Consider the following 13,641-nt stretch of genomic DNA (forward strand, 5'->3'; position numbering starts at 1 on the left):
GGACTCAAGATCTCCAGTCATTTGTCTGGATCTCTTCCTAAACATGACATCCTAAATTAATGTGTAAGTAAAAGTAACTTTGAAGTTAATTTTGAGTGTGCTTGCTATTGTTATTCCAAGTACATTAAAGACTAGAGAGACTTTTTTGAAAGTTCTCATGAATTCAAAAGACAGAGGACATGCTTTATTAATACAGATTTTCTTGGCGTATCATGAAAAAAGAAACAAGGTTCATTTCAACCCCAAAACGTGGGAATTAAAGATACTTGCATAATGCCAGAGTTAAAAAAAAAAAAAGTCACAGAGAATCAGCTGCTGTAAAATTTTAGAGAGCACAAGAGCTAGACCATCACAGACTTTCCCCTGAGCCATCAGGGCAGCTTTACCCCGACAAACATGTAAAATTTCCAAGTTAAAAAAATTACAACTTAAATTTAAAATACACTAAATGGAAAAGAATATTTGGGATTAATCATTTTGGGCATAGCTTTGGGAGAGCATCACATGAGTCTAAAACCAGAGTTTAGTTGCACATGTCTTTAAACCTAAATGATGGCTTTAGTTACATATTTTTTCTGAGTTTGTTCTTTTTTTTTTTTTTAAATCACAGACAAGCCTCTTTATTAAGAAGGACCTCGAGAATTTTACGTGGGGAAAGAATCACCCAGAACCAGGCATTGCTCAATTTCAGCTACAATTGCCCTCCCTTCTTAATTTGAGCAGTCTCTATTTCTTGTGTAGGTAAGTGCTCAGTTAAAATGAGAAGGAAGTATTTTCTCTTAGGAAGCTTGCAATTTTCTTTGGGGGCATGAGGACAAAGCATTGGTTTTATTAATTTCTGGTCCTTCTATCATAAATCTAGTTGAAGACCAATTGTGAAGTAAGGAGAATTTAAAGACTTTCTAGACTCATTTCCTAATTACTCCTATTGCATTTAAACCATTGGCATATTACAAATCCAAATTGGAGGAGGATTGTGATATATTCAAATTATGTTCTGAGATTCAAGGTAAAGATAAATTAATTTGCAAATCTGTGACCCAGAGAAATTATTTCAGTGAAAACACAGATATTATTTTGATGGTTAGCATCAGTATGCCGCCTCTGGGCCTTGTGCTCGAGTTGGACCTAAGGGAGACAGGAAACCTCTTCCACAGGGGTGGTCAAAATTAGACAGTCCTCGAATCCAGGGGTATAGCTGCTGCCCGTGCAGGTGGGTCTGTGAAGCTCAAGGCCGCCAGCTGTGTTCCGTGGGCCACACCAGCTTCAGATGGTCTCGCACTCCGTGGTGGCAGTGGAGCAGGCTCCGCAGTCACAGCGGACAGCCACAGGGTAAGTGTAGAAGGGGTCCACTCCGGGGGCACAATTGGGCAGCTTGACCGTCACTTGTCTGGTCTCATTGTAGGTACAGACTCGATGATGGGCTTCGATATAGGGGGGTTCCAGAATGGGCTTCTATCCCCCCAGGAAGAAAACATGGAGCCTGTTAGAACATATCTTGTTTCTTGTTCTTGGTACCACTTATCACTATCAGAAATTAACTCATTAGTCATTTGTTTACTTGTGAATCTCTCTCCTCCCAGGAGAAAGCAAATTCCTGAAAGCAGCCACCTGCTCTCTGTGCCATATCCTGAGCTCCCGAAGAGCCTATGGCACGTAGCAAGTCCTCAATAACTATTTAGCAAATGAATAATACTGATCTTTGCGGAAGTCTTCTAACTGGCCTCTCTTCTACCATCACCCCCTACAGTCTACTTATGACACGGCAGCCCCAAGTGACTTTAAAATTAAGTCAGATCCTCTTTCTGCTCAAAGCACCAGTGATTTCCCATTTCACTCAGAGTAAAATCAAATATGCTCACCCTGTTAATCCAGGGGTCAGAACATTCTTCTCCCTTATGAATAACTCTTTCACCAGTCCAACAATTTGTTCAAACATCACCCTCTCACAGAAAACTTTCCTGACCATCCTGACCATCTTCTTGAAAATCAACACACCACCTCCATACCCTGCCACTTCCCCGCCCTCTTCCTGCTTTCTTTTTTTTACTCCATAGCACTTGTCAATATCATGCAACACATTATATATTTTCTTTGTGTTGTGTTTCTCCCACTCTAGAAAGTAAACGCCATTAGGACAGGGATTTTTGCCCATTTTACTCATGCTGTGCTTCTACTACCTAGAGTAGTACCTGTCACCCGGGAGGTCCTCAGTAACTTTTTGTTGAATCAATGACCAAAAACAGAGCAAGGCAGGTTCCAGAATGCCCTGTGCACTGTTCTAATAATCAAAGGATTCACTTCCTGATTTCACCTTTATAAATCTTGAATTCAAAGATAATTTTATAAAGAGTATAGAGATCAGGAAATCAGCACAAAGTAGTAGTTAAAATCTCAAACCCTGTCGTGGAAACCCCATTTTCCAGTAATTTGCCAAAATGACCAACACAAAAGAGAGGCACCTGCTATATATTCTCTAGGCCTTTTAGAAAACATAGAGTTTTAGAGAGTTGTCCCTTGGTCACATACTGGCAAATCTACAAGAAAGGGTGATATTGTGGACATCAAAGGAATGGGCACTTTTCATCAAGGAGGTACCCCCGCCCCAAATGATACCATGGCAAATCTGATAGAGTATACAGTGTTAAACCAGTCTATTGCTGTTGATGTTGTTATAAACAAGCAGACTAAGGGCAAGATTCTTGCTAAGAGAATTAATGTACATACTGAGCATGTTAAGCACTGGAAGAGCCTAGATAGCTTCCTGAAGCATATGAAGGACAATGATCAGAAAAAGGAAGAAGCCAAAGATGAAAGATGATTTCAATTGAAGGGCCAGCCTGCTCCACCCAGAGAAGCACACTTTGTGAGAACCAATGGAAAAGCGCTGGAACTCCTGCAACCCCTTCCCTCTGAATTCTTGACATGATAAGTGTAAACAAACAAACAACAACAACAAAAAAAAAAAACCTGTAAGACTTAAAAAAAAAATAGCAAATCCTGAGTCAGACCCTCAACCTTGGGTCCCTGTTGTTACCACTTGCCCACTTAACTTCTTGAAGCCTCAGATTCCTCATCTGTAAAACAAAATCTCTACCTCACAGCATCGTTGCAGAGACAACGTAGGATGATACGTGTAATGTGCGATGCCCAGCACCAAGTAAGTGTTTGGTAAATGTCATCTATAGTTCTTATCAGAGCAGTTGTAAGAGTAAGGAAGTACTAAATAAAGTAGCAACTTACAAGCTTTCAAAAAACAAGGCCTTCACTTGGATTGGGTACATAAAGTATGTTTAATGGAGGCCCAGGATGACGTTCTCACATGAACCTCATGAAAGTAATGACTTTGCCTTTGTTAAGGACTGTGTGGAAGAGCTCAATTTAATATCACTGCTTCCTCCTCCTTTTCAGGGAGCATTTGACCCTCCTTAGTTTGCTTCATATCCTCTTACCCTTAGTAATCTGGAATCTCAAGCAGAGTTGCCAGATAAAATCTAAGACACTTAGTAGTATTTGAATATCATAAGAAACAACAACATTTTTTTAGAGTAAAGTATGTCCCAAATATTGCATGGGGCAGGCTTACACCAAAAAAACAATTGTTGTTTATCTCTCATTCATATTCAACTGACCTCATGGTTTGGATTGGGGTAGGTTTTTGGGGTTTTTTTTGTTTTTTTTTTTTTTTAATAAATCTGGCAACCCTAAAGCCAGGCCATGAGTAAAGGCTATTTTCAGCAATGGTTCCACCTTTGAAGTAAATCCAGCTACTTTGTTGTCAAAGACATCCTCATTTTAGACATGCTCTCCAGTTAAGTTCCCAAAAATAAGGACTTTATACTTCAGAAACTCTCAGATTACTGGGAAAATAAATTTCATTCTTTTATTTATTTTCTATAAGTAACCTCCCTGTATATATAGTACAGTAAAGGCATAGATAAAAGCTGGTTAATATTAAGTAGAATCTTATTCCCTAATGGCCTTGGTGCTTCAATTTCTCTGGTAAGAACATAGTCCCTGACCTCCCGGGGATGACCAGGATCCAATTAAAGACATTCATCAATCTTTAAAGAGAAGAGAAAGTGAACTGAATTGAAGGAAACATGGTTTGAAATTTGGGCCCAGAAAGAGTTCCAAAGAGCTGAGAAATGAACTTTGAGTAGAGGTAGGCATGGCCAGGTCATGCCCTGAATATGAGGCGATGCCAAAATACCCCAAGTAGGTTCGATGTCAAGTCACAGCTATGGTATCCTTAACAGTTGAATTATTTGGCTATTAGGTCTTATGCCCCTGGATGAGTGAAAAACCCAGCAAATTAGGTAAAGTAGTTTTATTTAATTTGGAGATTTCATCACCATAACTCAATCCATTCATGGGGCTATAATTTTATCTAAGTGATAGTAAGTTGCTCTCTGAGTCCCTGAATAGATGGCCATTTTTCTGAGCACCTCTCATGGTGCTCATGGACTTTTAAGTTGGCATCAATTCAGCTAAAAGACGTATGACTCCAGATAGAGGACAGGCCCATATAATTAACAAATATCTATTGAACATCTTGCTTGTACATGACACTTCAACAAGAGCTAACAAAAGCACAGGAATGAAACTCCTCTCCTAAAGAACTTAGAATCTAGTGTTGTGTGGTGGTGAAAAGTAAGACAAAAGGTAAACTAGAGTCAGGGCTGACCAGGGAGTCAGAAAAGCTCTAGGGAAGGAGTTGGTCCTGGACACAAATATCAAAGAATATATTTAATAATGACAGATGGAAATGAGAAGGGATATGAGAAAAAGGCCAAAAGTGAGATTTCATGAGAGATGTTTAATAAAACTTTTCAAAATCAGTCTGGTGAGACCAGAGCTCAGGTCATGGGTAGACATTGGGAAACCTGGCAAACTTCATATGGCTGAGGACCTTGGAAGTTAGCTTTGGAATTTGCCATAGTGTGGGGGGGGGGTCATTAAAGGTTTTTGAGCTGGGGTGGGGTGACAAAATCAGAGCTGGAGCTTCATTAGTAACCAACTCTGGCCTCAGGAGAAAGGGTCAACAGTCATTCTACAGTGTAATGGGACACTTTGCTAAATGAGCCTTTTATCTTCTAACCTTACAAACATCTCATCTCAGTCCAAAGACGGTTCTAACTTTGTCTAAGACTTTCATCCTCATTTTAAATGCAATGTATCTTAAAAGGCTAGATATCATTGACTACAAAGGACTTAGTGAATAGGTCTGTGACAATCCCTGAGGTCCCCACAAATTGCAGGTGGGGCCTGGGGCAGGGCAAGGCTATGCATGAGCCACTGTGGGAAGAACTGAGGACCCACCCTCACCTACTAGACAGTGTAAGGCCGATCTCTTGTGAATTGGCTGGCTACATCACAGGGAGAGGAATATAGAGAAATTTTGTTTACATGCTCCAACCAAGGATTTATTCCCAGCTTTCTACTGATTGTCTACATAACTTTGTGGTCACTCACTCCTTGAAGTCCTTCATATCACCTGTAAAATGGGGAGAATAATAGCATATCTTAACCTCCCAAAGATGATTCCCAAATATACAGACACTATGTAAATACAAATATTAATTTTACCAATGCTTTGTTAGAGGGGCAAGATCATACTTGTTCCAGATTATTTTTGGAGAATGCCAAATAATTGTCATTTAAAAAATTCCACAAGAATGCCCCATTCTACCTCATTTTAGTTAAAAAGTGAACACAGAAATCAACCCAGGTGGCTGGCTCTGAAGGCTTTGTCACTTGCGTCTGTCTTGAGACTCACCTCCCAGGTTTCACAACGGCCCCAGCAGGCATCCGTAGTGATCCGAAGGCCCCTGCAGCCCGGTTTTTTGGCCACAAAAGTAAACTCCCTCACAGCACAGCCCACAAAGGTGAGCAGGTTCCCACTGGAGGTGCTGAGGACACAGCTGCAGCCAGCCAGGAGCAAGAGGACCATGGGGCCAAGGAAAAGGTATGCCAGCTTCATGGTGTTCCTCCAGAAAGGGAAAGAAAAGTGAGTTTATTAAAAGAGCCAGAGTCCTGGGGCACGTGGGTGGCTCAGTCGGTTAAGTGACCGACTCTTGGTTTCAGCTCAGGTCATGATCTCAGGGTTGTGAGATGGGGCCACAGTGGGGCTCCATGCTCAGCACAGAGTATGCTTGAGATTCTCTCTTCCTTTGCCCCTCCCACTCATGCTCATTCTCACACACTCTCTAAAATGAATAAATAAATCCTTAAAAAAAAAAAATTAAAAAGAGAGCCAGCTTTCCCCCCGGGGGTGATCAATAATATGATGGTCACTGTCAAAGGCACCTTGCTCTTAGCATCTCAGAAGAAATGAGCCAAGAAAATGTAAATGCCTACTAACACCAGCACAGGTGCCCAAAATTTCCTCTGACTCCAGCATGGTTTCCTTTGACCCATTGTGCTCGCTAAACACCTAACCCTTCCAGGGCATCCTCAGGTGTTTCCTTATTTCTATCCACCTGTGGATTTGACTCATGTGTTAGAGAGGTTTGTTCCAATGGTCTCTTCAAAATAAATGCAAAACATGAGTCACACCAAAAGTAATGCATATCCTAACATAATACATGAATACACACAAATTATTTTTGTTCAGATCTAGGTAGAGTATTTGGTGCCATGTTACCTGCCTACTCAAAATGACATTTTCAGTGTCATGAATGGGGAATGGGAGGGGCATAGGGAAATAAAAACTGTACGCCCAGATGCATTGTTGCTAATCTAGCCTACCACAAAACATGGATATGTGTAAGATATTATGAATCCTGGCACCTGACTTGGTAGCATTCATAAAAAATGTATCTTATTAGCTACAAATTGCCTCTGCTCTAGGTGTCCACTGTAATAGGCACCTAGTTGTGATTCAATTTGAACCCACATATTGGAAAGCATTAGAGGTATTTAAAACATAATCCCAATCTACTGTCAAGTCTATCCTCTCTGGGTCGCGGTCATTTTCTGTGCTTTCCTGGAGCCAGAATCATTCTCTGCATGCTGGGCCCACTGGACAGAACATACCTGGTTGTTAAAGTGAGAGTAGACACTGCATTTATGGAATGTCCTCAATTCATTATTGCCTAAAATAATTCATGATTGCTGCAAAATTATTTATTTTCCAATCTGAGCTGTCGGTCTCATCTACTTCTATTGATCTACTTCTGATCTGTCACATTAGTAGGGCTCTTTGGACTTCCCTTCTGGTGGAATGCAGTTACAAATATGGAGAAGCACTTACCTGATTTTGCTGGAGCTAACTCCTTCTAGAGCTCACACTTGCACCCAAGATTTCAGAAAATCACAATGAGTGATAGAAGTTTGCTCTGGGTAAGTGTCTCTACCCTCTGCTACTGGGCTGCTTGACTGCTCAAATATATAGGAAGGGTCTTGTCAATCAAAACAAAAGAGAGGCAGATCCTTACAGGAACCACTAAACACATCAAAGCTTTGGGATATAAAGCCAGTCTCTATTTTCCAAAACTGATTAACTTAAAGGGTGTTGTTTTGTTTCTTAACATCACCTACTGAAACAGAAAGTTACCTTGGTGGGTGACATAATCCTAGGGAAACAGTCAAAAGTAGTTCACCTGGTTCTCGGGGGAACAAATGCAGTGGGGCAAGATGGATTAACTTCCCTTTATGGTAATCACAACTTTCCTTCGGAACAGAAGTCAGTAGCTAGCAGCTCACAGCAAACTCTTTCCCTTAACTCACAACACGTTTCAATACATTGAAAATAACAAAACAATAATTCTTCCTGGAAAGACGCAGGATCACAAACTGAAAGGATGGAATTCACAGTAAGAAGAAACCTTTTGAAAGTCTTAAAATTAGTTAAGGATTAACTAATATTAATAGCACCTTAAAATGAGTCTTCTAGAAAAAAATCCAAGATGTTCAAAGAGATTATCTTCTGGCATGGGAATTAAAGAGGACTTTATATTTCTTCTATATGGCTTTCAGCATTTTTCACACTTCCTACACTGGACAGGTTTTTATAACAGAAAATCAATTAATATTGACACTTTAAGAATTAAAATAAACCAATAAGTGTACATTTGTGCTGCATGGCATGATATTCAATGTTATTCTAACAGAAATGTTTCATTAGCTTTCTGGTTCTGGAAAGTCTAACTAAGAATGCAATAGTATTCTTTATGAGCATGGGGCACAGTTTGTATTCCAATCTACAACAGTAGCATACAAATGGATTAAAAACCTCATTGGTCATGGCATTATTCTGGGTGCTCTAAAAAATAAATGAAGCAGACATCATCCCTGCCCTTAGGAGTTTACATTTCACAGCAAATAATGACAGAGTCAAAGACATTTAATATGCACATTACACAAATAATACTACATAAAGAACTTAAAACATTTGTTTCCTGCAAAGAAAAGTGTTCTTAAAATACATGCTACTCATTTAGGGCTTGATTTTTTCAAAACATGTTAACAATCCTCAGTAAATCTAATACTATACCATCAACATACCTACCTCTAGATTCAGATTATGATGTGTGCTTTATAGAAAATTGAACAGGGCTTGGAATAAAGGACTTTCTCCAGTCCTTCAGCCTGTGAGTAGCATAACCAGACCTGGGTACTGTGGAACAGGCTACTTACCTGGTGTGATCTTATTAATTTGCTGAAAGTTTGCCAGTTGGTGGTGAGCTGCCATCATGAATTGTGTTTCTGAAGAGAACTCTTCAGCCCTTTTACATCAGACCTGAAACATAAATACTTGTGTCTGTAATGTCACAAGATAAAGACAATAAAGAGAAGCCAAGAGTATCTTTCTTTTACAATCTCCAATTTCCTTATAATGCAGAGCTGTGTATCATACCTACCCCCCATCAGCACTAACCTTGTAAGAATGACAATTTACAGTCACTAAGCACCTACTATGTATGAGGCTCTGTGGAATCTGCTGTGTTCTTCCATATGTTATCTCTCAATCTTACAACACTTCCATATATCAACATGTTTTTTTTTTTCCCTTTTTCCACTGGAAGAAATAGAGGTTCAGTTATTTTGCAATCTGCCCCCCTCCAAAGCCTTCGACAGCACTGGGGATGGTAAATAAGTTGGTTTCATCTCTACAACCAAATGTTGGAAGGTGCTGCCTGGAACACTGTGTTAAGACTTCTGAATGGTCACAGTGCAGAGTGCAGTGGCTCAAGAGGGATAGCAAACAAAGATTTGGGTGATGGCTCCAAGCTCAGGCCCTGGAGAATCTTATGTTTCTCTCATTTTGTTCTATTTTCATCTTCATATGGATTCGTTATCACCTTGGAGGATGTCACAAGGATCTGCTTCACTAAGGATAAGGAAGGAAAGGGGAGAAGGGGCATAGAGTCTGGGGGAGCATGTCAATGAGGATGAATGAGAAAGTGTCAGGGCCCAGAGGAGACTGAGCAACTGAGGTCCAGGGATGGCAACCCCAATGGGGAGGCCTGAGGATGGGCAACATGTGAAGGGGATGAAGACATTGCAAGAGCATGGCATCTTGCTTCCCTGGCTCAGCCATGCCGACGGTCAGTGGCACAGCTTCCTTTGTGACTGATGTAGCCAGGTCATTTCTCTCAGCCTCAATTTCATCATCTATCACAAGATGAAGTTGGACCCTATGACTCATAAGGCCCTTCCTCACACCAGAATTTAAAGGTTTACAAACTCTTTTATGAACAAAACCAGCTGAGGGCAAGTCAGATGGAGAATCCAAAGGCTCATATTATAAAGTCATCTAGATTTGTATTCAAATCTTGACTCTGACACATGCCAACTTGTGATCTTGGCCAAGTCTCATAAACCCTGGGTCTGTCTTCCACAAAACTAAAAATACCTCCTTCACAAGGTTCACGTGAGGATTCTACAGAGTAGTATGTATAGGGGTGCCTGGGTAGCTCAGTCGGCTAAGCGTCTACCTTCTGCTAGGTCATGATCCCAGGGTCCTGGGATCAAACCCTGCGTTGGGCTCCCTGCTCCGTGGGAAGGCTGCTTCTCTTTCTCCCTCTGCCCTTCCCCCTCCTTGTGCTCACTCTCCCGCATGCGCTCACTCTGTCTCTCTCTCTCTCAAATTGATAAATAAAATATTTTGAAAAAATTAACATATATAAATTGCTTATCTCAGTGCTCAATACATGATAAGCAAGAAACCAATGTTGTTTCTTTCTTTCCCATCATCATTGTGTACCTCTAAGAAATAAAAGACTACCAATAAGAAATTATGTCACGCCATTAATTATTAAGCATACTCCAATTTCAAAGGTATTAAAGGTGAGGAATATGTTAGTCTGAGAATAAAGGAAGCAGTCTCCGGGGGCTATGAGACCCTACCAGCATCCTTAAACCAGAAGACGTGGGGTGGGTACCAAGCTTGCTTCACCAGTCAGCCTGTGGTATTTTGATCTGATGCTAAAATTAAAACACATTTTTTAGTATGAAAAAAGTCTGGAGTGTAAAATTTAGTTTTGAAGGTCCAAATCTCACACTTCAGGGGTACACATTTTATAATGGTTCCAAAATTCAATATATGAATAAATCTTCCTGAATATCCCAAACAATTTCAGTTCTGACCAAGAACAGAGTCAAATGAACTGAGCCAACAACATGCACCGAATCCCCACTTTGTTCCACGGGTACTAAGTGAGGGCCTGCAGGAGCAAAGCTGTTTGCTGTATAACTTACAATGATATCTTAAGAGTTGAGAAGAGATGTGCATGCTCTGATATGTTTTTCCCCACTGCTCTCTCAGAATACACAATGCTCTATCCCAGGGTCAAATTAATTAGCATTATGCCTCCCTCCTGTGGATGAATAAAAAAGCCACGAATGAAGCTCTGTGTTCCAAGGAATTAATAGAATTAATGATTTTCTGCAAATCCATATAAGGAAGGTCAGTCAGCCTTTGGACTTTACAAACTTGTATGTTACTTTTAATATCCCTTATTTACAGGGGGAAGAAATCTGGGTTTACAAATGAAGACAAACGGTGAAGTCTTGAAAGAAATTAATTTTATTGAAAAGACATTTCTTCCTTTCAAAGCACTGGGTATTTGTGGGACAGCTCCTCATATTATTGACTTAAAGAGATAATATTTGCCCTAGATGATGGTGTGGTTGCTATGGTAACTTTTTTTTTTTTAACAAGACTAAAAATAATGAAGCCTGTGTCTGATTTACTAGGACAAGTCAGGCCTTTCTCCACAACTGTTTGAAAGAAGAATCTGTCAGTTGTCACAGATTTATTTCAGATTAAGGGGCACATGGTTTAGGCGCTGAAGTGGAATGTTTTTATTTCCGCCTGACTCTTCCACTTTTGAAGGTCATGGCTTTGCCTGGCATGGCAGACACATGCCTAATAAAGAGGAACGAGAGGAGCTTAATGAGTCACAAAGAAACATTCTTTATCTCAAGTGCATCCTGTATTCTCATTGGAACGAGTCCACAAAGCTGCCAGGGCCCCAAAACCTGCATTTGTAATTCCCCAGGCAGTTGCACAGACAAGGCCAAGGTTGTTAGCTAAGCTTCGAAGCAACAGCACTTCATTTGTTCACTGTTGGCTTTACTCCAGAAAAAGAGTCCTAGGATCATAGTTCCAGAGTGCACGCGTGTGTCTTTGTGTGCCCATGCTTAGGCTCGAGTGACAGAGCAGGGTGAAGGCAGGGTAGGGAAGGAAAAGAGGAGAGCTGCTCTACTCCCTAGAGTATTCACTGCATAATTTAGCACATATTTAGTAAGCAACTACTCAGTGCCAGGCGCTGTCCAGCCCTGGAGTCACTGGGTTCCTTAAATAAGAAACAAAATGATGATGTTGGGAGACATCAGGGAATAGCTAACAACTGATGCTAATGACAATGTTAATGCTTCTCCTTTCCTTTCCTCAACTTTTCTTTCTTCTTTCTTTCTGTCCTCCCAATGTTATTGAGTATTACCATGTGTCACATATACACTGAGTACGTGTGATGCAAATATAAATGGACCTAAGGACCTGTCCTTAGTCAATGGTCTAGAGAAGATGATAAATAAACCAAAACACATATGACCCAGAAATTGCACTCTTGGGCATTTATCCCAGGGAAATGGAAATTTATCTTCACAAAAAAACCTGTACACAAATGGTCATAGCAGCTTTATTCATAACAGCTCCAACCTGGAAACAATTCAGGTGTCCTTCACCAGGTAAATAGCTAAATAAACTATGGCCCATCCATACCACACAATACCACTCAACACTAAAGGAACAAAATGCATGACAACTTACATGAATCTCTGGAAAATCAAACTGAGTGAAAAAAGCCAATTATGAAAATTTACATACTGTAAAATTCCATTTATGTAACATTCTAGAAATGACAAAATTATAGAAATGGGGAACAGACTTGTGGCTTCTGGAGGTCAAGGAGACGGGAAAGGAGTGAAATGGGTGTGGTTATAAAGGGTCAACATGTAGAATTTTTCTGATGATGGAAACGTTCTGTCTCCTGACCGTGGTGGTGGATACAAGAACAAAACATGTAACAAAATCGCATAGAACTAAATACACACACACACACACAAAAAAAAGTACAACTGGGTAAATCTAAACTAGGCGGATGACTATATCAATGTCAATACCTTCGTTGTAATATTGTCCTACAGTTTTAAGAATAAAACATATTGCAGGAAACTGAATAAAAGGTACACGGGATTTCTCTGTATTATTTCTTACACCTACATATGGCTCTACACCTATCTCAAAATAGAAAGTTTGATTTAAAAATAAATCAACATTTTATTTGGGGGGTGGGCAAAACAGATGAAGGTGGCCAACAAGTTACAAGATAAGTTCTGAGGATGTACCCTATAGCATGGTGACTATAGTTAACAAAACTGTATTGCATATTTGAAAGTTGCTAAGAGAGTAAAAAGTTCTCATGACAAGAAACCCTGTGTAACTGTGTGTGGTGATAAATGTTAACAAAATTTAATGTGGTAATTATTTTGCAATACCTACATATATCAAATCATTATGTTGTATGCCTAAAACTAATACAATGCTATATATGTCAATGATATCTCAATTTTTTTTGATATCTCAATTTTTAAATGAAAAAACAATTATTCTGCCTTAAGAAAAGCAAAATAAGGAAGTTCATTTTTAAGTATTACTGTTAAGAAATTGAGTTAAAGTAACTAGAGCCTTGAAAAATCAATCAATATATCGTTAAATGGGATAAGTGCTGTGATAAAAATGGAGATGGAAAGCTATGAGAGTGTGGACTATAGGGTATCATCAAGAGAAGACTTTTTAGAGCGAGGACTCCAGTGAATTAGAAGTAAATACATTCTAGGCAGAGACATATTGACTCCACCACTGGACCTGAGAGCAGAAGGTATGTCTGTCTGTCTTGTTCACCATATTTCCCCAATGTCTAGACTACTGCCCAGCTCACAGTTAACTATCAAAAACCGTCGAGTGAATAACTGAAGACATGGAAGAGGGTATGGTGAGTTTGAAAAGGTATAAGGAGTCATCACAGTTGAGCATAGAGTGTGTTCACGAAGAGAGACAGGGGTGAGGGCAGCAGCAGCAGATGGGCTCTGGGTCAGGTCCTCTGAAGCACTCAACTTTTATTCCAACAT

General features: G+C 40.0%; 1 protein-coding gene across 1 annotated transcript; it reads right to left on the minus strand.

The window, feature by feature from the left end:
- Positions 1–223: 223 nt before the first annotated feature.
- On the minus strand, positions 224–6,836 carry GPHB5 (glycoprotein hormone subunit beta 5). Its single transcript, XM_072837732.1, has 2 exons — positions 5,780–6,836; positions 224–1,455 (listed from the first exon to the last, which is right to left on the minus strand). The coding sequence occupies exons 1-2, from the start codon at positions 5,981–5,983 to the stop codon at positions 1,267–1,269; spliced, it is 393 nt and encodes a 130-aa protein (XP_072693833.1). The 5' UTR covers positions 5,984–6,836; the 3' UTR covers positions 224–1,266.
- Between the last annotated feature and the right edge of the window lie 6,805 nt (positions 6,837–13,641).

The sequence above is a fragment of the Canis lupus genome, chromosome 9 (genome assembly GCF_048164855.1).
Source record: "Canis lupus baileyi chromosome 9, mCanLup2.hap1, whole genome shotgun sequence".
In the NCBI taxonomy this organism is placed as follows: Eukaryota; Metazoa; Chordata; class Mammalia; order Carnivora; family Canidae; genus Canis; species Canis lupus.